At 41.0% G+C, this 24,824-nt stretch overlaps 1 protein-coding gene across 2 annotated transcripts in view; it reads left to right on the plus strand.

Moving 5' to 3' along the window:
* The window catches only part of MYOM1 (myomesin 1), a 198,613-nt gene that overhangs the window by 154,873 nt on the left and 18,916 nt on the right, over positions 1-24,824 (plus strand). Inside the window, exons 29-38 of one of the 2 annotated variants that reach the window (XM_069731145.1) lie at positions 1,903-1,970; positions 2,060-2,173; positions 2,856-2,943; positions 3,272-3,310; positions 7,636-7,741; positions 10,624-10,787; positions 13,143-13,179; positions 15,636-15,658; positions 16,723-16,778; positions 17,954-18,169. In XM_069731145.1, coding sequence (XP_069587246.1) covers positions 1,903-1,970; positions 2,060-2,173; positions 2,856-2,943; positions 3,272-3,310; positions 7,636-7,741; positions 10,624-10,787; positions 13,143-13,179; positions 15,636-15,658; positions 16,723-16,778; positions 17,954-18,169 — 911 coding nt within the window. Of the gene's footprint in view, positions 1-1,902; positions 1,971-2,059; positions 2,174-2,855; positions 2,944-3,271; positions 3,311-7,635; positions 7,742-10,623; positions 10,788-13,142; positions 13,180-15,635; positions 15,659-16,722; positions 16,779-17,953; positions 20,597-24,824 lie in introns of those variants that run through there. The other variant, XM_069731146.1, reaches the window with a different exon arrangement.

Below are 24,824 nucleotides of genomic sequence, written 5' to 3' on the forward strand. Positions count from 1 at the left end.
CAGCCACTGCCAATCAAGACAGAAGGACCAGCGATTGCGGGGATAGAGTAGACATCAAGCACAGACAGCAACATTCATGTGAACGGAAAACACTCATTAGTTTATGGCATGGTAGGATTATTAAAGTATTTTCTTAGATATTCAGGAGAACAGGGCTCTTAGGGCTCTTATGAACTGGAGTGCTGCTCACAATCACTTAAACTGGGATAGTCCAGGCATGGGATTCAAGTCTGCAGTTACTCTTTGTGACTACAGGCTTGTGAATCCTCACAATGCGGGCTGTCAGGATTATCTGGCGCTCGGAGCATGCAGTCATGTGACCGCAAGTAAACAATTTGCATAGTGCCAGCCACATTCCAACTAGACATATCCGGCAATGCACTATTTCACTTGTATTGAGTTAGACAGCACACTTCTTATCAGTATATGACTGTTTATGTGCAAATCACATACTTGCAGTTACGCGTCTGCCTGTTCCAGATGCCAACACCACAAAATCCTGACGTCTTGCACTGTGCGAGATGTGAGGATTCACAAGTCTGCAGTCACATAGAATTACTGCAGACTTAAAGGGAACCTGTCACCTGAATTTGGCGGGACAGGTTTGCGGTCATATGGGCGGGGTTTTCAGGTGTTTGATTCACCCTTTCTTTACCCGCTGGCTGCATGCTGGCAGCAATATTGGGTTGAAGTTCATGCTGTGTCCTCCAAAGTACACGCCTGTGCAAGGATTGCCTTGCGCAGGCGTGTACTTCGGAGGACACAGCATAAACTTCAACCCAATATTGCGGCCAGCATGCAGCCAGCGGGTAAAGAAAGGGTGAATCAAACACCCGAAAACCCCGCCCATGTGACCGCAAACCTGTCCCGCCAAATTCAGGTGACAGGTTCCCTTTAAACCCCAAGCCTGCATATTGTCTTTAAAAGTGGTGCTTTATAAAAGTAACAGAAGAACACAACGTGCAGGGATGACACAACGTGCCAGTAGAGGGCAGACATACATGCTAAATGTAATTCACAGCAATTATTTAAGCTCCTCTCCAGCATTTTATGGGACTACATATTGCTGCATATGCTATTACTAAAGACTCTGCGGAGATTCATGCCTTGTCTACTCCTGCTTTAGCTGATTTGTCATTTCTGCATTGTTTGCTATGTGATGATTCTTTCTTCCTCTCTGATATACAGATTACTTATTTAAAGGGAACCTGACAGCTGATACATGCTGCCTGATCGGTGGATCGGGCAGGATCTGGTGGATCGGGCAAGCAGTATGTGCGAGCTGTCAGATTCTCTTAGAGTGAAGAAAGCAAAACCTCATCATATTGTTTTTTACAAGTCTTGCTTCCTCTCTCTCCAGTGTCATTTACCACCAGACACGTTGCGCTCTACTGCTCTAGAATAGAACATTAATCTCTCAGATTCATCATAGAATCAGAACGTGTCTTAGCCTGTGCTTACACTAGCATCACAATAGAAATCTTGTGCAGTGGACCCCAGTGGCAGAGGTGGTTATACTGTTGGTTCAACCCATCCACCACACAGATGAGAAGGTCCATAACTACCTCTAAAGTGGCAAGCAGCTTCTGCCATAGTCACATTATTGGACTGTTCTTGTACAGGGCTCTCTTCTGGCTCTGTCCGTCCCTGACCACTGGCTTATACCGGGGTTCGTTGTGGTTCTTTTGTGGTGTCTATTGTTTTACTGGGGAGATTAGTGCTGCATGCTATGCTATGAATCTGAAAACAGCATGTAACGTAAAATGTCGAGGTGGACATAATATGCTGAGCAATAAATGACAATGACAGGTCACAGGGAACAGATCTTTAGGTGCGAGCTTGTTGCCATTGGTATTCCTGGCTCTATCACTACCATACAAACATACTTTTATTTATTTAAAGGTCCTCATTTTGTTGAGTATCTTGGATGGGAAGTTACTCCTGAATGCAATGTGCTGTTGAAGAGTAAGGTAGGAAGATAATCTAATAGTAAGAATATTCTGTTATATGAAGGCAGACCGGTGTCTTACTGTCCATTTCTTATGGCTTGTCCCTCTAGGTTGCTAATATGAAGAATGACACAAGTATTACCTGGTATAAGGATGAGATGGAGATAATGATTGATGAGAAACATGACTTTAAGGATGGTGTATGTACATTACTCATTACTGAGGTAAGTTACTGAGTTTAATGTTAATTAGTAACATAAATCCTTTCCATAGCAAATAGATCAACGGCCGCACTGTACTAAAGCAAGGGAATGTGTGATACATGAAATGTGAATAGCATAATGGCTTGTGAAATCTATGAAAAAACACATGAGATGCTTAGCACAAAATTTGGCCAAAAAACGTGAGCCCATCCACCAACGTCAAGGTAATCTCATGGATAGGATGGGTCCCTGACCTGACTGCCTAGTCTTCATCTGTCCCTAGTGACACTCCGATTCCGCCCCACCATCTTGTGTGCAGCTTCTAACTGACCGAGGTCAAGCTCTAACTGTAAGTCAATGGGAGCCTCATTCTGTCCTTGTTTTGGGCGCTCATAGACTTACATTGAGTGGTAACTTGGAGATCACTCAGCAAACACTTAAGCTATTCAGCAGGTCACAAGCTGCTGGAGACCGATCGGTGCGTCACCAAAAAAAGACAGCAGCTGGAAAGCATAAGACTAGAGGAAGGAAACTTAGATTAGTGGCACCACTCCAGCTCTACAGTACATTAAAAAAAATGCTGGAGTGGTGCTTTAGGGCTGCTCATTCTATCCTATCCTGTCAAATTTCAGCATTAGTCTGTATAAGTTACAGTGTTTCATCACGTCTGCTTTGAATGTTGTCTTCCAATATTTACTCGTAGGTATCTAGGAAGGATGCTGGCACATATGAGTTAATCTTGAAAGATGACAGAGGGAAAGACAAGAGTGTACTTAAGCTCAAGGATTCAGGTAAAACCTGATTAAGTTGGGTTTTCAACGCTTGCCTGTCTGCCTCAAATACTTACCTGTCTGTAGCTGGAAGTTTGTTATTCTGCACTTCTCCACTTACTGCATAAAATGCCTGTAGGTATATAGATTTTTTGGGATACCAAGTCCTTCTATCCATTGTGGAACCTGTCTTACCGTTTATTCTATAGTAAATGTGTCTCCTTTTTCTGTGTCGCTAGATTCCAACACTTATTTCTTTGCATGGGTTTTACCATCCTGTGATACATTCTGCACATTTACAAATACTGTATTAACACACTTTTAACTGTATATTTTCCAATTTTCATAGCATTTGATGACCTCATGACCGCAGTCTGCAAAATGATTGGTAAGTATGTCATAACTAAGTTGATGGCTTGATTACAGCTTAACTCACTACAAGTCACACCTGTACAATTGTACTCCATAATACAAAGGGTTCGCCACTAAATCTATTACCCCTACACGACCTTGGGATTTTTAGTTTTCGCATTTTTTGTTTTTTGCTCCCCTTTTTCCCAGAGCCATAACTTTTTATTTTTCTGTAAATATGGCCATGTGAAGGCTTGTTTTTTTGTGGGATGAGTTGTACTTTAGAATGATACCATTGGTTTTTTCCATATAGTGTACTGGAAAATGGGGAAAAAAAATCCAAGTGCGGTGAAATTGCAAAAAAAAGTGCAGTTCCACATTTGTTTTTTGTTTTTTTCTTACCTTGTTCACTAAATGCTAAAACTGACCTGCTACTATGATTCCCCAGGTCATTACAATTTCGCAGATACCAAACATGTATAGGTTATTTTTTATGTAAGTGGTGAAAAAAAAATCTAAAGTTTGTTTCCAAGACCCTTCATTTTTCGGGATCTGGGGCTGGTTGAAGGCTTATTTTTTTGCGCACTGAGCTGATGTTTTTATTTATACAATCTTGGGATACATTTGATGTTTGATCAGGGGGTCATTTGGATGTTTTGGGCTGTCATTATGATTTAAAAAGAGAAGACACAGCAGTTTGACAATAAATGGCTTCACCCAACCATAACCATGAGTGGAGAAAAAGTTTTGGTGTTATCATTCATATTCTCTGAAAAAAGGCCGAGAAAGCAAAAATACTGTTGGGGTATGTAAACTTTTGAGCACAAATGTGTGTGTGTGTATATATATATATACAGTTAGGGCCAGAAATATTTGGACAGTGACACAAGTTTTGTTATTTTAGCTGTTTACAAAAACATGTTCAGAAATACAATTATATATATAATATGGGCTGAAAGTGCACACTCCCAGCTGCAATATGATAGTTTCCACATCCAAATCGGAGAAAGGGTTTAGGAATCATAGCTCTGTAATGCATAGCGTCCTCTTTTTCAAGGGACCAAAAGTAATTGGACAATGGACTCTAAGGGCTGCAATTAACTCTGAAGGCGTCTCCCTCGTTAACCTGTAATCAATGAAGTAGTTAAAAGGTCAGGGGTGGATTCCAGGTGTGTGGTTTTGCATTTGGAAGCTGTTGCTGTGAGCAGACAACATGCGGTCAAAGGAACGCTGAATTGAGGTGAAGCAGAACATCCTGAGGCTGAAAAAAAAGAAAAAATCCATCAGAGAGATAGCAGACATGCTTGGAGTAGCAAAATCAACAGTTGGGTACATTCTGAGAAAAAAGGAATTGACTGGTGAGCTTGGGAACTCAAAAAGGCCTGGGCGTCCACGGATGACAACAGTGGTGGATGATCGCCGCATACTTAATTTGGTGAAGAAGAACCCGTTCACAACATCAACTGAAGTCCAGAACACTCTCAGTGAAGTAGGTGTATCTGTCTCTAAGTCAACAGTAAAGAGAAGACTCCATGACAGTAAATACAAAGGGTTCACATCTAGATGCAAACCATTCATCAATAACAAAAATAGACAGGCCAGAGTTAAATTTGCAGAAAAACACCTCAAGAAGCCAGCTCAGTTCTGGAAAAGTATTCTATGGACAGATGAGACAAAGATCAACCTGTACCAGAATGATGGGAAGAAAAAAGTTTGGAGAAGAAAGGGAACGGCACATGATCCAAGCACACCACATCCTCTGTAAAACATGGTGGAGGCAACGTGATGGCATGGGCATGCATGGCTTTCAATGGCACTGGGTCACTTGTGTTTATTGATGACATAAGAGCAGACAAGAGTAGCCGGATGAATTCTGAAGTGTACCGGGATATACTTTCAGCCCAGATTCAGCCAAATGCTGCAAAGTTGATTGGACGGCGCTTCATAGTACAGATGGACAATGACCCCAAGCATACAGCCAAAGCTACCCAGGAGTTCATGAGTGCCAAAAAGTGGAACATTCTGCAATGGCCAAGTCAATCTCCAGATCTAAACCCAATTGAGCATGCATTTCACTTGCTCAAATCCAGACTCAAGACGGAAAGACCCACAAGCAAGCAAGACCTGAAGGCTGCGGCTGTAAAGGCCTGGCAAAGCATTAAGAAGGAGGAAACCCAGCGTTTGGTGATGTCCATGGGTTCCAGACTTAAGGCAGTGATTGCCTCCAAAGGATTTGCAACAAAATATTGAAAATAAAAATATTTTGTTTGGGTTATGTTTATTTGTCCAATTACTTTTGACCTCCTAAAATGTGGAGTGTTTGTAAAGAAATGTGTACAATTCCTACATTTTCTATCAGATATTTTTGTTCAACCCTTCAAATTAAACGTTACAATCTGCACTTGAATTCTGTTGTAGAGGTTTCATTTCAAATCCAATGTGGTGGCATGCAGAGCCCAACTCGCGAAAATTGTGTCACTGTCCAAATATTTCTGGCCCTAACTGTATATATATATCAACCCCTCATTTTATATACTGTATATATATATATATATATATATATATATATATATATATATATATATATATATATATATATATATATATATATATATATATATATATATATATATATATATATATATACAGTATATAAAATGAGGGGTTGACTCACTCAGCTGCTCTCCAAGGTAGACACCGGATACCAAAGTCCATTTGTCTGTGGGATTCGCCCTCTGACATGGAGCCACCGCTTTGGACTCTTTCCTCCCCAAAAACAACACACAGACTGCCTCTCAAGGCCAGCCATTTAAATCCAGATCACGTGTCTGATCACATGACTGTGATGTCACACAAGTCCTGTTAGCACACAGTTGTGCTGACTCTGCAGGTGGAGATAGGTTGAACACCCACCCACTTTACCCACTAAAACCAGCAGAGGCGACAGGAGCTCCCCTGGAGTTGCACTGCAATTAATCAGATAACCCCCCAAGCATAACCCTCACCAGACAGCTCCCAAGCATAAACTCCTACCAGACAGCTACTCCAAGCATAAACCCCACCAGATAGACCACCAAGCATAAACCACCACTAGACAGCCGCCAAGTATAAACCCCCACTAGACAGCCCCTCCAAGCATAAACACCCACCAGACAGCCCCCCTAAGCATAAATACCCACCTGGCAGTCCCCCCAAGCTTAAACCCCACCAGACAGCCCCCAAACATAAACCCCCACAAGACCGCCCCCCAAGCATAAACACCCACCTGGCAGTCCCACCAAGCATAAACCCCCCATCAGACAGCCCCCAAGTATAAACCCCACCCCAAATGGCCCCCAGCATTAGCCCACCAAATTTCACCAGACAGCCGTCCAGTATCAAGCCCCCTCAACCCCAAAAAACAGCAAACCAGGAATTTAAAAAAACCTCCAGTTTTTCACTGTAAGGACACCCTACCTCACTCGCCGCAGCTTCAGCATCTCACCAATGCAGGGCGCAGATGGATAGAGGTGCAGAAGACAATGGAATCCACAGGTCGCTTCGCACCTTGCTGAATTAAAACACGCCCATAACACGTGACAGAAGTGACGTCATACCTAAAAGGAGCCCATACATTCTAGAGTCTACCCTTCCGGGATATGTGCACCACCAATGGCGGTGCACAAAACATTGTAATGAGAGCAATCTGGCCATTGGCCCCCCTGAGACATGGGCTCCAGGTAGTAGCCCAAATTGCCCTCATTATAATCCGCCTATGGCTGTCCGATCTGCCCCTTTATGTTAGCAATTACCTCGACATGTTAATGATGGATCCAGGTCACTGATACGGAGCGCGTATCCACATGGAAGTCACAAAGTGTGGAATAAAGAAGGTAGTCCAGCTGCACAGAAAAGCAAATCTTCTTTTGTTAGTTGCCCTTATGATCTGGAGACAGGTTAAATATGAACATCTATTAATTTCTGGTGCTAGGAGCACCCTTAGTCGTGATGTTATGACTAATGGTGTTCCTAGCACTAGATATGCGCAGATGCTCGTATCTTAACCTGTCTCCAGATCATATGGACAACTAATAAAAGAAGATTTGCTTTTTGGTGCAGCTGGACTACCTCCTTTATTCCTATGAGACGCATTATGAGGCATTAAAAAGTAAGTTCCCGTCCACATAAAAGATGCTGAGTGATGCAGCTAGTTACTGTGGGTCAGGTCAAAAAATGTGGCAATTTCTAAGCAAAAGTCAAAGTAAATGGACATCAAGTTAAACATCTCATGTGAGTGCTAAGCAAAATCAAAGATTCAATCCACCATTACAAATATGTTTGGTAAAAAATAATTCTGATAATATTCCATTTCCTTTTTTTTAGCTGAGTCAGCTACACAACTGAAGATTCAGAGCAATGAGGAAGGCATACGATTGTACTCATTTGTAAACTATTATGTGGAAGATCTCAAAGTGAGCTGGGTACACAAGTAAGTCAGTGACTTAGGAAACTGCATAAATCAATAGTCCAAGCAAATATATACACACTGCTCAAAAAAATAAAGGGAACACTAAAATGCCATGTCCTAGATATCACTGAATGAAATATTCCAGTTGCAAATCTTTATTCATTGCATAGTGGAATGTGTTGAGAACGATAAAACCTAAAAATAATGAATGTAAATCAAAATGAATATCCCATTGAGGTCTGGATTTGGAATGATACTCAAAATCAAAGTGGAAAATCAAATTACAGGCTGATCCAACTTCAGTGGAAATGCCTAAAGACAAGGAAATGATGTTCAGTTGTGTGTGTTGCCTCCATGTGCCTGTATGACCACCCTACAACACCTGGGCATGCTCCTGATGTGGCGGCGGATGGTCTCCTGAGGGATCTCCTCCCAGACCTGGACTAAAGCATCCGCCAACTCCTGGACAGTCTGTGATGCAATGTGACATTGGTGGATGGTGCGAGACATGATTTCCCAGACGTGTTCAATCGGATTCAGGTCTGGGGAACGGGCGGGTCAGTCCATAGCTTCAATGCCTTCTTCTTATAGGAACTGTTGACACATGCCAGCCACATGAGGTCTGGCATTGTCCTGCATTAGGAGGAACCCAGGGCCACCGCACCAGCATATGGTCTCACAAGGGGTCTGAGGATCTCGGTACCTAATGGCAGTCAGGCTACCTCTGGCGAGCACATGGAGGGCTGCACGGCCCTCCAAAGAAATGCCACCCCAGACCATTACTGACCCGCTGCCAAACCAGTCATGCTGAAGGAAGTTGCAGGCTGCAGATCGCTCTCCATGGCGTCTCCAGACTCTGTCATGTCTGTCACAAGTGCTCAGTGTGAACCTGCTTTCATCTGTGAAGAGCACAGGGTGCCAGTGACGAATTTGCCAATCCTCGTGTTCTGTGGCAAATGCCAAGCGTCCTGCACGGTGTTGAGCTGTGAGCACAACCCCCATCTGTGGACTTCGGGCACTCAGACCATCCTTATGGAGTTGGTTTCTAACGGTTTATGCAGACATATGCACATTTGTGGCCTGCTGGAGGTCATTTTGCAGGGCTCTGGCAGTGCTCCTCCTGTTCCTCCTTGCACAAAGGCTGAGGTAGCGGTCCTGCTGCTGGGTTGTTGCTCTTGTATGGCCCCCTCTATGTCTCCTGGCAATGGCCTGTCTCCTGGTAGCGCCTCCAGCCCCTGGACACTACACTGACAGACACAGCAAACCTTCTTGCCACAGCTCACATTGATGTGCCATCCTGGATGAGCTGCACTACCTGAGCCACTTGTGTTGGTTGTAGAGTCCGTCTCATGCTACCACGAGTGTGAAAGTACAACCAACATTCAAAAGTGACCAAAACATCAGCCAGAAAGCATTGGTACTGAGATGTGGTCTGTGGTCCCCACCTGCAGAACCACTCCTTTATTGAGTGTGTCTTGATAATTGCCAATAATTTCCATCTGTTTTCTATTCCATTTGCACAACAGCATGTGAAATTGATTGTCACACAGTGTTGCTTCCTAAGTGGACAGTTTGATTTCAAAGAAGTTTGATGTACTTGGAGTTATATTCTGTTGTTTAAGTGTTCCCTTTATTTTTTTGAGCAGTGTATATAAAAAAAGCATAGTAATATATCTTACTAGAGAATTCCACTTCTTTCTCTTCTCTTAAACCACTTCTTTCCCAAGCCATATCTCCTGAACTCTTCATTGTCTCTGGAAAAAATAACGGTTCAACTAGATGGACTGCCAGCTCAATGAGATGTCTGGTTACACTTCCTATTAGGCTCAGTGGAGATGGGAAGGTGAAGGAGTAATGATGAGCTGAGTGTGGAAACAAGCAGAGGGAGACACAGGGAGATGAGGCTAAGCTTTCTAAAATTGTTTAAACTCGCAACAGAGCTGGATTCACATCTACATTGCTCAGAGCCTCTGTATATTGCCCTACATGCTGCTGTTTTTGTCTGCTAACAAAGGAATGAAGCACAGGAATGTCACTCTATGTGATGTGCTGTGTATAAGAGCCATTAAAAAAGCTAGTCTCCTTTCATCAGCTCACATTCAATTGCAAATTTAGAGATAGATGCTGAAGTTGAAAAACTGCGAAAAATAAAGGCAAGACATATCATGGCCTGAAATAGAGTTATTCTTCAGGTACGCACATTATAGCTTATTGTATAGTTACCCTTTAATCCAGAAAGTATTATTTTATATGTTGGAGTCGAATATGACATTATAAGTACATTTTATGTCCATTATATGTCAGTTCATGTGTAGTTAGAGACTCACTTGCAACCAAGTTAATATGTACGGTAGGTTCTAGGTCAATTGAATGGAGCCACAGTTCAAAAGGAAGGCAGAACATTTACTTACTTAGATGCTTTTGTAACTCCTGATTTATAGAGATAAATCTGCGGACCCTTTATTCTCCCCCTGAATGTCGCCTGGTTACAACTCCTGTTCTGAAAATAGGTGCAGATAACGGAGCAGGTCCATGTCCAGTGGATATGCCATTAATGTCCCGGATAGGAATAACACGTTAGTGGGCCTTGTATTAGCACTGTATTCAGGAGGACATCATGCACATAGGTCTTACGGGCATCATTATGGAGGTGGCACTATGGCACTTGATACTGTTTTATGCGTTTACTAGTAGCGGTTAGAACTTGTGACTCAAGTAGTCAAAGGTAAGGTCTGCATCTAAAAAAGTTATTATGGCAGGTTTTGTACAAAGCATCTCTAATCTCCATATTTCAGAGGGAAGGATGTCATTTTACATTCTAGATCTGACAGAAGAAAGCCTAGAATCGCCCTCATGTAAAATGATCTAAATTTATCTTCAATTTATTTCTTGTTTCATTACAGTGAAAATAAGATAAAGTACTCAGAGCGTGTGAAGAGCGGGGTCACTGGAGAGATGATATGGCTACAGATTAATGAGCCCACACCAAGCGACAAGGGCAAATATGTGCTGGAAATGTTTGATGGAAAAAATACTCACACAAAGAACTTGGATCTCTCCGGACAAGGTAAAGATTAATGTGTGTTTTATCTAGCCATAAATAATTGTAGTTTACTGCTACTACAATTAACAAATATTTATGGTTTCATTTATTGCAATAATTCTTATCAGATATTTAGAGAGAGTGTCATTTTCATCTAAGATTTTCTACAAACTAAGGACCCTAAATAGATGGATAAAGATAATAAGAGGCAGCACAGAAAGTGTGGACCTTATTAGCCCATGTGGAGATGTTTCGGTCCTATCTTAAAACTTTTCCAAAGCCTTGAGAGGTTCTGTGATAGCACCAAAACGTCGGTACATGGTCCACACTTTCTGCTTTTTAATGGAGTGCTGCCTCGTCTTATCTTTATATATCTTACAGATTATTGGTCCAGGGGGTTTGCACCATGATTTTATTTGATTTTTTTTTTTGTATGTTGTACTGCTTTATTTTTCTTTAGATAGATAGATAGATAGATAGATAGATAGATAGATAGATAGATAGATAGATAGATAGATAGATAAAGTGGGTACGGAAAGTATTCAGACATCTTTAAATTTTTCACTCTTTATTTCATTGCAGCCATTTGGTAAATTCGAAAAAGTTAATTTTTTCTCATTAATGTACGCTCTGCACCCCATCTTGACTGAAAAAACAGAAATGTAGTAATTTTTGCAAATTTATTAAAGAAAACCTGAAATATCACACGGTCATAAGTATTCAGACCCTTTGCTCAGTATTGAGTAGAAGCACCCTTTTGAGCTAGTACAGAGCTAGTACAGAGTCTTCTTGGGAATGATGCAATAAGTTTTTTACACCTGGATTTAGGGATCCTCTGCCATTCTTCCTTCCAGATCCACTCCAGTTCCGTCAGGTTAGATGGTGAATGTTGGTGGACAGCTATTTTCAAGTCTTTCCAGAGACGCTCAATTGGGTTTAGGTCAAGGCTCTGGCTGGGCCAGTCAAGAATGGTCACAGAGTTGTTCTGAACTCCTTTCTTATTTTAGCTGTGTGCTTAGGGTCATTGTCTTGTTGTAAGGTGAACTTTCGGCCAAGTCTGAGGTCCAGAGCACTCTGGAAGAGGTTTTCATCCAGGATATCTCTGTACTTGGCTGCATTCCTGTTTCCTTCTATGACAACCAGTCGTCCTGTGCATGCAGCTGAAATACACCCCCATAGCATGATGCTGCCACCACCATGTTTCACTGTTGGGATTGTATTGGGCAGGTGATGAGCAGTGCCTGGTTTTCTCCACATACACCGCTTAGAATTATCACCAAAAAGGTCTATATTCGTCTCATCAGACCAGAGAATCTTATTTCTCATAGTCTGGGAGTCCTTCATGTGTTTTTTAGCAAACTCTATGCAGGCTTTCATATGTCTTGTCTTGCATTAGAGACGTTTGTAAAGGATAATTTGTGGATTAAATCTGTGCTGCCACAATGATACAAATTCCGATATAATGAAGAACTCTGGTGGTTTATTCAACGCGTTTCAAGGTTTATCTGACCCCTTCATCAGGAAAATTACCACAATAGCATAGATATAAATTCATTATATCTGAATTTGTATAATTGTGGCAGTGCGGATTTAATCCACAATTTATCCTTTACAAACGTCTCTGAGAAGGTCGTGTTGGCGGCCCGTGGATCTGCAGCAGCTGATACACACATGCTTTTGCTTTATGACATCAGGTGAGCAGCTCCTTGTTAAAAACTTCAATTATAGATAGATATGGGATAGATAGATATGGGACAGATAGATGTGGGATAGATAGATAGATAGATAGATAGATAGATAGATAGATAGATAGATAGATAGATAGATAGATAGGTAGATGTGGGATAGATAGATAGATAGATAGATAGATAGATAGATAGATAGATATGGGATAGATAGATATGGGACAGATAGATGTGGGATAGATAGATAGATAGATAGATAGATAGATAGATAGATAGATAGATAGATAGATAGATAGATAGATAGATATGGGATAGATATATAGATATGGGACAGATAGATGTGGGATAGATAGATAGATAGATAGATAGATAGATAGATAGATAGATAGATAGATAGATAGATAGATAGATAGATAGATATGGGATAGATAGATATGGAATAGATAGATAGATAGATAGATAGATAGATATGGGATAGATAGATAGATAGATAGATAGATAGATAGATAGATGATAGATAGATATGAGATAGATAGATAGATAGATAGATAGATAGATAGAGCTCTATTGCAAAATATGAATGTAACATGCAAACTTTTTGCAGACTTCCTGTACATTTATGGCTTTTCCGCACTTTACCTGAATTCACCTTTACGGTCTCTAATTTCTAATCCCATGATTATTTATTTTGCAGCTTTCGATGAGGCCGTTGCTGAATTCCAGAGATTGAAGTAAGTATATAAAAAAAGTGTGCGCTACATTATAAATTAATAATATCAACGACCGTCTATTGGTGCTGGCGTCCTGTAGGAATGTGTTATCTTCTAATCAATATTTGCAGTTCAATGTTCTTGTCGCTAAGTAAAGTATATGACAGGATGTAAATATCTACTGAATATTTGCTAATAACCGTCACTGACCATGCTTGTTTCCAGATTTAACAATTATGAACACTGATCTTTTCTGGGCCTAATGAGGATAATATTTAATACACCCATTATTTCTGCCTATAAACACTATTAGTCGGTCTACAGAAGACCAGACAGTGAATATTGCTATCATATAGTTTTATTACATTTATACTTATAAAGAAAGACGTCCAAAGCTCCCTCCACTGAATCAATATGGAGTTGCTTATCGATAGTGATAAAACCCTTCATGGCCTCGGGCCATCAGTCCACCAGCTTTGAACCACCTCATTTGGGCCAGCTGCATGATGGCCAGTAGCCGCAAGATTTTGATGCCAAATTGGGTTACCATTGTGTATCATAGTGGGTGGAGTTTTTGATAAATGAAGCTAAGGGCACAGCGCGCTGTCACCACATTACTACCGTATTTAGTGTACACTCGATATTTTAAGAAAAACATCATTTAATTCAGTATAAGAAGTTTATTCATAAGCCTATTGGAGCACCCCCAGGCACAGGGCCACGCGTTTTGGTACCGGGCCTCTCTGGTTCGGTTCTGAGGCTGTCACGGTGGCTAGACCCGGTCCGCGACCCTGCTAAGGGGCGTCCAATGAAAGTAGTGAAACAGTCTGTCAGGGGTTCGTGACGCCACCTGTGGTGTTCGGTCAGGGTGACCGACGCTGCTATGGGGTCCACTGGGGTGATGGAATGGCAGCTGGATGGTATACCTTCCCACAGGTGAAGTATGTCCCCAGGGCTTCCCAGTAAGGTGGATGGCGATGGTGTGAGGTGCAGTCAATAATGAGGACACAAGGTTGCAGTCTCTTTACCTCTTTACTGAAGGCTTCAGGATCCTCTATCCAGAGTACGTTTAACAGGGCTTTCAGAGACTGGCCGGTCCGATGGGCACATCCAGAGTTTCCTTCGCAGATGGAAATCGTTGCCTACCAATAGTGCCTGTGTGTTATAGTCCTATCCTGCTGAGCATTCGGAATAGTCCTCACAACTGCTGTTCACGTTCGTTCGTTCTCTACAGCTCTCTCTCATTCTTTGGTTCCAGATGTTACTAGTTTCTAACGTCCCCCAGATATATTATGGCTAGGACGCCACCCGTATGACGGGAAGGCTTGGAGGTCTTCCGGGACCCTAGAGACGCCCCTCTCCCAATGTTGCCCCCTATGTCTTCTTAGGTGTAGAAGGTAGACAGCCAACCTATGACTGACTGTCCAGCGGAGTTTGAAGTAAGGCCTGAAGTCAGTTACTCCTACGGTGTTCCGGCCACCGACTACGCGCCTCAGTAAGATGTTGCCTTTCTCTCTCTCGGCACGACTCTTACTGGCTCTCCTTTGTGCTTGATCTCGTTTACACGGTTCCACAATATCCTTCCCTTCGTGTCTCTTTCTTAGGATACCGCCGCAGGGTGTGCAGGCGCGGTTCCGTCACGTTCTGTTCTGTTCGCTAGGCACCTGCCAGGTTCCCACGCCTGACAGGGGCCCCCCTGTGCCTTCTCCCTGCAACACCTCCTGCCACGGGATGTTGCCTGGTTCCAACCCAGTCAGCTTCTGACTAACTTCCTCCCCAGCCCCTAGTTTTACCAGTGTGAGGAGTGGCCCAATAAATAAAGCCTTTTTCTCCCCCTAGTGGCCGGAGTGTGAAGTGTAATGTGTTCTGGTGATACCTGGTCAGGAGAACTCCTTAGTGCCATCAGACGTACCGCTGCTCCCCTTAGCGGCAGAGCGCCATACTGCAACGACCAGGTCTCTGGGGCGCTGCACTATTATTATATAATCCCAGATAGATGACTCTGGTGCAGTTTGGAATGAATGGATGAGATTGATGACCATGAGACAAATTAAATGGGTTGTCCAGATTTTCCATGATATTCTGCAGTCACTCCATATGACTGCAAACTTGTGAATCCTCACATAATGCACAGCACGTGCCATGAAGATTTTCTGGTGCTGGCAGCAACACCGAGTGCTGATGTGTCCTCAAGTTTGCGATATGCATATTCCTGATGACATTCCGACTAGACATGCATGACCTTACTCAATACAAGTGAATTGAGCAAAACCGCGCACGTCTAGTTGGAATGTGGCTGCAGATCGCACAGTTGCTGTCACATGGCCACTCAGTCTTGCTACCGGCATGAGAGAATTCTCAATGTGCCGTGTGAGGATTCACAAGTCTGCAGTCACTTTAAATGGAGCTCCGTTTCTGTGTAGCTGACATGGCATGCAAGCACGTTTTAATCCTTCTTTCTTTTACTCCAATAACAGGCAAGCTGCAATAGCAGAAAAGAGTAAGTGTCCTTCCATAATCTTCATACTTCCATGTACTTACATTGCATTTATGCATCATTCCTGCTACCAAAGTAAAGCCCGCTACTCCTAGAAAGTAGTAAGAGAGCTTACACAAGGCACCTCCAATTATCCCATAAAATGTGATAGAATAGTACTGACCCCCACACTCACAAGATTTGCTTTACTCCCACAAGCACTGCTGATACTGGTGTTTATGGGGGACATTTTCTGGCACTTTTTATCGGGACAGTGTGCTGGCACTATTGCTTATGAGGGCAGAGTTTATTGTGGGCACTGTACTGAGATTGTGTATAGGGAGGCACTGCTGGCACTGTATAGGTGGCACTGGAATAGTATTGTTAGTACTCTGATAGCACTGTTCAGCAGGTCACTTTCATGCCAATGTTAATAAAGGCACTCGGCTTATGCAGAACATTTCCATGGCACACTTGTAAGGATTACCTGGGGTATTTGGAGGTGGGTAACTCTTGATCAATCCCATGGGTGCAGTTGTGATTCTAGGCTAAAGAGAGAACCAAAACTCAACGCAAGTCTTCTCAGCTGGTCATACCCAACCCTAGACCATGCCTTTTTAGGCAAGAACATGTCCTCCTATTTATCCACTTTTCCTAACTTGGGTGATAGGAGACTCTTGCCACTTTTGCATTCCCACACTTGCTTTGCCATGGAATAGGAAGATGCCGCTCCCAACAGGACACTTAGGGACAAATTCCCTGTGCTGCAACTATAGACCTGATGTCATCATGACTTCACCTCGCTTAAATATTACAGCACATTCTAAAGTAGTAAAAACATGAGTTGATATTAATCAGCACATAAAGATGATAACAAGTAATCATTAAACAGCATTTGTACAACTGTCCGGCGGAGTCAAAGTGCCATAGTACCCCTAACCTGCTGACAACTCAAGTAGGTCTTGCAGTGAGATCCTTTCTATTAAACATACATGTCCCTTAGCCATATCTGCTTTTTTGTCTGCGTTTTTCTGTCCAATCATCCCAAATTTGTCATACTTTTGCTAATGTTTCTTCTGTTCTTCTAGATCGCGCCAGAGTAGTAGGAGGTTTACCTGATGTTGTTACCATACAAGAAGGAAAGGTAAAGTAATATCTCATAAATCTGAACAAAAATGGCAAAAAAAGATGATGTTGATTTTGTAACGGTTCGTAGGTGTGACTGTAGGCGGAACCCTGTAGGTAGCAAGCTGCAGTCAGCCAGTGCGACATCAAGGAGTCCTGTCTGGTAGATCACAGCTTCAGTGTGTTAATTCCCAGGGACCCTTTATAGAAGCAAAGCCTCTCATATATTAATATAAAATAACTATAACATTAAGCACGGGTCAGTTTGCTCAGATTACAATTGTTCTGTCAATAACTTTTTATTATTAGGGAGATTGTGATCTGCCATGGAAGTATATATGTAATGTGTGTAAGAGGACACAGGGACGGTTGCCATTGGTGTAAAATTGTTAGGGCATGTAAAATAAGCTAGAACGCATCAGTGACATTGCTAGTGGCAAAAATCTGGGGCATTGCACATCCTGCAAACACCACTTTGAACTGTATTGGTGTCATCATGATCCCAATACATTTGGAATCTGCTATCGAGCAAGGAGCCCTGCTCCGCCATCTTTGTTCTGTAGGTTACTCTAAGTCTAGTCTTAAAAGACCTCAATGTCCAGGCAGGTCGCTTGTGCCACCTAGTTCTGTGTGGAGAAGGAATAGGACCTGGTGGCTCAGATTAAGAAAATATGAATCTTACTTGTTTTGTGGATCGTGGCACAAAAGGTAGCATTATTAGATTTGGAGGGGGCACTTGAGGACATCATTACTTTTTAAGGGGGAACTCTGGCGAAATTATTTATTTTAAAGGTTCACTAAGGAGCTTTATTAACTGGTTAGTGGGTACAATACTTGCTTTGCTCAGGGCATTGACAACCCACTCTATGCCACTGTTTGGCTGCAGATTAATTTTCAATGCAGAAAATATATCATACTATACAGCATTATTCACGTCATGGTAATGGATGACCAGGTCGTCAAAGTGTTGTGACGTGTATGAATCCTCCAGTATTTCTGAGAAACACATACAACAGGTAAGACTTACATCCCTCCTACATAAAACAAATTTCTGACTTGCCACCTAATTAGATCAAAAGTGTAGTAGATCCCACCACATCACAATGAAGATGATCGTGTCGTACAGTTTTTTGGGGGGTTTACATGAACCCAATAGTTCTTTACATGGACCTCATCTGTGTTGTCCGCTTCTAGGCACTTAACCTGACATGTAACATTTGGGGTGATCCAGTTCCTGAGGTCACTTGGATGAAGAATGAGAGGGAACTGACAGGAGATGACCACTGCATCCTGAAGTTCGAGTCTGGGAAATATGCCAGCTTTGCCATTACCACCGTCTCTCAAGCTGACTCTGGCAAATACTGCATCCGGGCAAAGAACAAATATGGCACTGAGACTAATGATTTCACTGTAAGTGTGTTTAATCCAGAGGGTGAAGAACCAGCGGAGGAGGAGGCTCAGACCGATGCTAAGAAAAAATAACTGAGAGAGAAAAATTAAGGAAGGTAGAATGATGTTAAGTGCTATTAGGGTGTGAATGAGTTGTTGTTTCTTAAACCCCGCCTAAGACCTCTCAGCAGTGCAAGCGTTAAGGTACAATAGTGAATTCTCCTGATATACACCTATAGTCAACCCTGTCTCCTTTAGGAAGATTCTGGGAACTTGCACTTTTGCGAGGCTTTAAGAGATGTTTAAGGAATGATGGTTAATTGACTCCACTCCTTTAACCTACCTCTTTTTTAGACTACAACTTAGTTAACTTAGGACAATTTAAGTCTTGACTGTCACCTCCTTTCTTGTGGTAACCATTTTATGGGTTGAGACAATATTTGTCTATATGCTTGGAGCATGTCCATTCTGCCATTAGACATTAGTGAGACTATTAGCTCAGCCCATAAGATAACACTCTACAGTTATACGAGGTGAATAAAGTTTATGGAAACTGTGAATCAAATGATTTAGATATAGACACAATATATATCTTTAAAATAATGGAGGCGGACTTTCATGTTTCCATGTATCTGAATATAACATTTGTGTATCATTGTCCATTTTAGTATGTAGCATCCATTTACTTAGATCACCTTAGCTTAAATAGTTAGTCTTAATTCCCCAAAACATAATCATGAGAAAGTGATCCTAAAACAAAGGACAAACCTGAAGCAACAAAAATCAGCATAAATCAAATGTCTGTTCTACATTAGTCTTAACTTTATCTAGGACTTGATACCTGTGTTACCTGATATAAAATAGCCACACTAGTTTTTTTTCCAGACTTAAGGCTTTGTTCACATGTGCGCTATTCAGTTCCATCCATCACGTGATGGACACCAATGGATTCTAGCGTAACCCATTGACTTAAAACAGGGTCTGTTGGGTTTATGTCATGGTGTCCGCTTTTTGTTCTGTAAGATATGACGTAACCTGCAACAGAGGCTCCTAATATAATCTCCAACAAAGATATGAACACAGCCTTACCCGGATAGATGCACAGATAATTTGTTTTCTACGCCCTAAATACAGAGTTTTTAATGATCCCATTGTTAAATTGAAACTTCTGACCCTTGAAATAGATGAACCCAACAACCAAACCACAAATCTGAATGAACCACTGAGAATTTTGGTTTGTTGGTTGCCATGTCTGCTCATGAAAAAGTAATTTTGATCATAGTAAAATACTACATCTGTGCATATATTCTATACAAAAGCAATTTTATCAAACAATTCAAACATAAAGCAAAAGTTACAAAAAAAGTTTAAAAAACCCCCCATTAGTGCTGATGAATTACCTCTACAGCATCATAATCCGTGACTACAGGTACTATCATATGATGAGATGGGTAAAAGAACTGGAGTATTGTTAAGACTTAAATCTACATATGAAAGTTCTCCATTGGCGTGTCGTAAAAATATGCATTTCCTACTTTATTTTTTTGATCTCAGCAGTTAAAGTTATGCTTAAGTTTGCGTGTTTTTATTATCCTGCATGACTGACAATATTCCACTTTTCTACCCACACAATTTAGTGAATTTTTTAGGAAATTATGTGAATATCAGCTGCATTTACACTTAATGCTTGTTGTCAATGAGCATTCCTGGGAACACTTGTTTCACGATAATCATGAGGTGTAAGCAGGCCGCTGATCACCTGATGAATAAGCAAAACGCTCGTTTGTTGAGTGAAATGATTTTCAAGCTTGCTTAAATATCATCGTTGTCGGCAGCACATCACCCTATGTAAATAGTATGTGCTGCTGAGAACAATGGCAACATGTGCATGCTGATTGATCTATTAAAAATTACTCAATGCAGACCATTTAGCATCATTTGCCTATGTAAACAGCCTTGTAGAAGACTGCCGATTATTACATTTTTGTTGATTGGTTGTCATTTAGTGTCACCAGTCAATTCATGTAAATGGACTGGGTCTTTTGACATCAATGTCCACATTGTAAATTATTTAAATTTGTGTGTGGATATGAATGTAGATAGAGATTTGGATCCATTTAAAGTCCATGAGATAATGCAGATGTGCTCAGTAATGGTAAAAGATCACACACAAAAAATAAAAAGCACATTTTTAAGACACGCCAAAGAGTTATGGGGCTTGGTAAGACACAATCAGGAGGATTCTGAGAAGTTCTGGTTTTAGGAGTCTAATAAAACAGTGCTGTTGTATAACTGTGTAATATCATTCTGTACTGTAATATCACCAATATACTGTATCCGTCATTAGCATTCACTCTCATTTCTGGTAATCATTGAGTATTCAGTCACTGTATGTGTCCTCTCACTGTTCACTAATAAACTGAGCACATATTTTCATCTCTACCTCCACCATTGTTTCACTGCGTGTCCTTCTTTCGATCAACAACCTTCACCTTCCGCACCATGGATAACAGTGCTTGGATTACAATTACCTTCACTATGATCATAAGTAGTTTCACAAATTCATCACCCACAATTACTATTATCACTGAATACCAGGAGAGGTTTTAGACAGACAATCAGACATCACTGCACGTCGTACAATAATATGTGTTTCACAATAATATGAAGTATCACACTTAACATTTAGCCACTGGATAGGCTGCAGCGAAGTAGCAGAGAATGAGGTAAAGAAGTTTTTCACATGGCGATGAGTTTTAAATAGTAGATTTTGGTAGACAGAAGTAGATCACTATAGTTTTTTTTTATGCAACAACATAAAAATAAAAATAATACAAAATGTTTGAGCCGTCAGCTGAATCGGATTATAATACCTCTAAATTTCCAATGGCCACCAAAAAACACCACTGACTGTGATGAAGTCTGCTGAAGTTCACTTGTAGTTTCCGTAAATTTTCATGGCCCAGATAATGGAAACCCTGACTTTATCCACCAGTGCAGATGTGAGGAGAATCTGAACCAAGGTACACCTACGCAGGTCCTATTCATTGTGGATTTTCTGATTGCTTGTTATTTTGCTAGTGATATTCATACAATCCTAAATGTGAAGAGACAAATTTTGTGTCCTCAACACTTTAGCCAGCTGACTATAGAAATTAAGAAAAGCATTCACGTAAGAGTTGCACAATTCCGAATGATTTTTCCAGAGGGTTGGTGAAATGTGTAGCCATCTGTGACATCATGTTATGTAGTGCGACTGGCACCGATAACATACACAACCACCATACGTTGTCTATAAATTGCGCTGTAGTAGGTATAGATTACAAACATAAGGATGAATGACCTCGGGGAGATCAAAACATCCAACACCGCGGAGACACCATCACGTGTTTCTCAACGCAGTGATCCAGAACACTGCCCCCATCCCTTATGGGAAATATGCAAATGCATGTAGAAAAGCCGCAGAGACACCATCACGTGTTTCTCAAAGCAAGCAATAAATAGCCAGGTCTTTCACCGGGAAGGAACAGCCACAGGAAGGGCAGCATCCAAAAAGGAAAACCACCTATGCCAAAACATGGCATCCATCCACAGAGAGCTGTTTCGGGGTATTTGCCCCTCATCAGTGTGGAGTAGGTATAGATTACTGCAGAGTTGTTATCCACACAGAGCACATAGGAAACTTGGTCTTGAAAATGTTATTAATTTCTGATGTATAAAAAAAACAAACTATAAGAATGACAATACAGATGAAATACCATCCGGTTTTTCTGAATAAAAATCCAATAACTTTTTGTATACTTGTGTGAACTTAGCATAATATGTATGACATCATAATATTGATCTCACTTTAGTCTACATAAGGAGGAAGAGTTATGACAGCATTGCAGGAAATATTCAGTATGTATTAACATTTACACCAGAATTCTGGAGTGAAAAGCTTTGAAAAGTTGCAAAATTTTGGTGCAACACGAAGCTGTGCTGAAATTTTTCAACTTATTGCATTTTTGTGCCATTTTCACACAGCTCTGACAAAGTGGGCAGAGCTTGAGTGGGACGAGGAGCGTGGCGACCCCTGATCGTCAAATTCATAACGAACAGTACCGTTCCTTAAGTCACAAATTTGTAGCAAGGCGTGCACCGAGAGGCACGCCACTTGTCTGACGCTCTTGATTCATTAAGAAGTGTGTACCTAAATGAAACCGGAGTGTCTGACTCCAAAATGCCTCATCATCAAGACTAGCATGAACAATCCCAGTCTTGATGACTCAGGGGTTAGTGCATAAATGTCTGATTTTCATACTCATCATAGTGTAATTGCTTCCATACAAGAAGAGAACGTCAAAGTTGAACCGTCATGGCTGGCAAGTAATCCTAATAAATGATGTTAGAGAGGGTGAGAAAATAAAAAAGGCATGTACATACAAAAAAGCCTTAAAGTAGGCAATGTAAATACATCACAGAGGTGTTACCATTCACCAACCCTTGTAGTTTATGCTATTGTTAAATTATAGTTATGACACCAAGAGATTCTCTCGTATATATAATTTCTGCACCAGAGATTGAAATAATTGGCATCTACTTACGATGACTTCACAGCTTAAGTGGCCTGTCCTTTTTCTATATACCTACCCTTTTGACTGTGCACTCAGATAGGAAAAAAAATAGGAAAATTTTAACTTTTTAGAATTTTTCTAGTTCTTGCATATCTAACCTTCCTGCTAATTCACATCTATGTGTTTCTTTGTCCAAGTGAGTAAGACCAGGTGCCACGTGTTATCTGCTCAAATACCTACAGCTCTGGCAAAAATTAAGAGGCCACTGCAAAATGTTCAGCTTGTCTGATTTTTCTCTTTATAGGTATATTTTTGAGTAAAATATAAATTGTTCTTTTATTCTATAAACTACTGACAACATGTCTCTGAATTTCCAAGCAATAAATTTTGTATTTTTTTACTGAAAAGGAGAAATGGTCAAAATAAAAAAAACAGTGCTTTCAGACCTCAAATACTGCAAAGAAAACAAGTTCATAATCATTTAGAAACAACAATACTAATGTTTTAACTCAGGAAGAGTTCAGAAATCAATATTTTGTGGAATAACCATGATTTTTAATCACAGCTTTCATGCGTCTTGGCATGCTTTCCACCAGTCTTTTACACTGCTTCTGGTGCAAAAATGTAAGCAGTTCTTCTTTGTTTGATGGCTTGTGAGTGACTATCCATCATCCTCTTGATTACATTCCAGTGGTTTTCAATGGGGTTCAGGCCTGGAGTTTGGGCTGCCCATGACAGGGTCTTGATTTGGTGGTCTCTTAGTTTTTGCCAGAGCTGTATTTCCATATCAACATCTGGTTAATACCATTAACACAGTGGCCGCTTGTTACCGATCACTGGCCCATATAAACATCACGCCAATAGGCTGCCCAGAAGCAAAATGCTCATTCAATGGCTGTTCAGATCCTATAAATCATCGTCGTTGGCAGCACATCGGCCTATGGAAACAGTATGTGGGTGCCGACAGCATGCATGCTTTATGGGGACAGAACAATCATACTAACAAGTTTGTTTCGATCCATGTGAATGGGCACGGATTGATCTGTGTATAGTGGGGCACACCTACTATGGGTGGATATCTGTAGATGGACCTGTGGCTCGTTGCCTGAGGTCAGTGTTGCAACAGAGATGACGGCCTGTTTGCCCAACTACCAGTTTGAGGCAATGAAGTCCATGTGGATAAATGTCTATGGAGCGGAGAATGATAAGAAAATGATGAAATTTTGTTACAGTGTTTGTTTCTTTTTCAGTTTTAAACGCCATGCGTTTGAAAAGGTTTTTCTTATAAGTGTATTTGGTGTGTTTTATTATTATTATGCTGTAATATTTTAAACATACTTTTTTTCTGCATTTTCAAAAAGCACTATTGAGCTAAAAAGTGCCATAAACCAAAGTGATTTGTATGCTGTTGTTTTATACTTTACCATAGACTTCAAAATAGAAGTCGCAGAATAAAACAAAACCACCATGAAACACAAAGCTGCATGTAATTTCAGGTGAAGGGCAAGGGTGCAGATGAACGTAGATTGAATAAAACTCGGGCATGCAGCGATTTATTTATTTATTTATTTATTAAATCGTTCCCAAGAAAAAATGTGCCCGGCCCCATAGCATAACATTGGTCCGGGTGTGATCCGATGTTTTCTTGGATTGGACTCGGACCGAAAATAGGCTTGTCTGCACCTGCGCTAAGGCTAAGTTCCCACAATGAGTATTTCCAGGATTTTTGACTTTGTGTATTTTTGCCGCATAGAAAACGCAGCGTCTTACAGCTGCAGCAACGTACATGGGATTTATAGAATTCTCATACCCACTGTGCTTTCTTTGTGCAGTGTAAACTGACCTGTGGTGCATTTTTTTTAAATCCCCATCATGTCAGTTTTTTCTTGCAGTAAATATCCTAATTTGCAGATTTTCCCCATAGATATGAATGAGATGAGGAAAAGAGGAAAATGCACAGGTAATACTCACTTATGCGTTTTAAGTGTGTTTCTGCTGAAGAAATCCAGGAAAGGATAAAAAACAAAGCAGCTTTATTTAAAACGTCCCAAAAAGAAACAAAAACCGCAGCAGAAAAAATGTGCTAAAAATAAAAACGTGATTAAAAAAGCATGTAAAGT

The sequence above is a fragment of the Ranitomeya imitator genome, chromosome 6, assembly GCF_032444005.1.
Source record: "Ranitomeya imitator isolate aRanImi1 chromosome 6, aRanImi1.pri, whole genome shotgun sequence".
Lineage (NCBI taxonomy): Eukaryota > Metazoa > Chordata > Amphibia > Anura > Dendrobatidae > Ranitomeya > Ranitomeya imitator.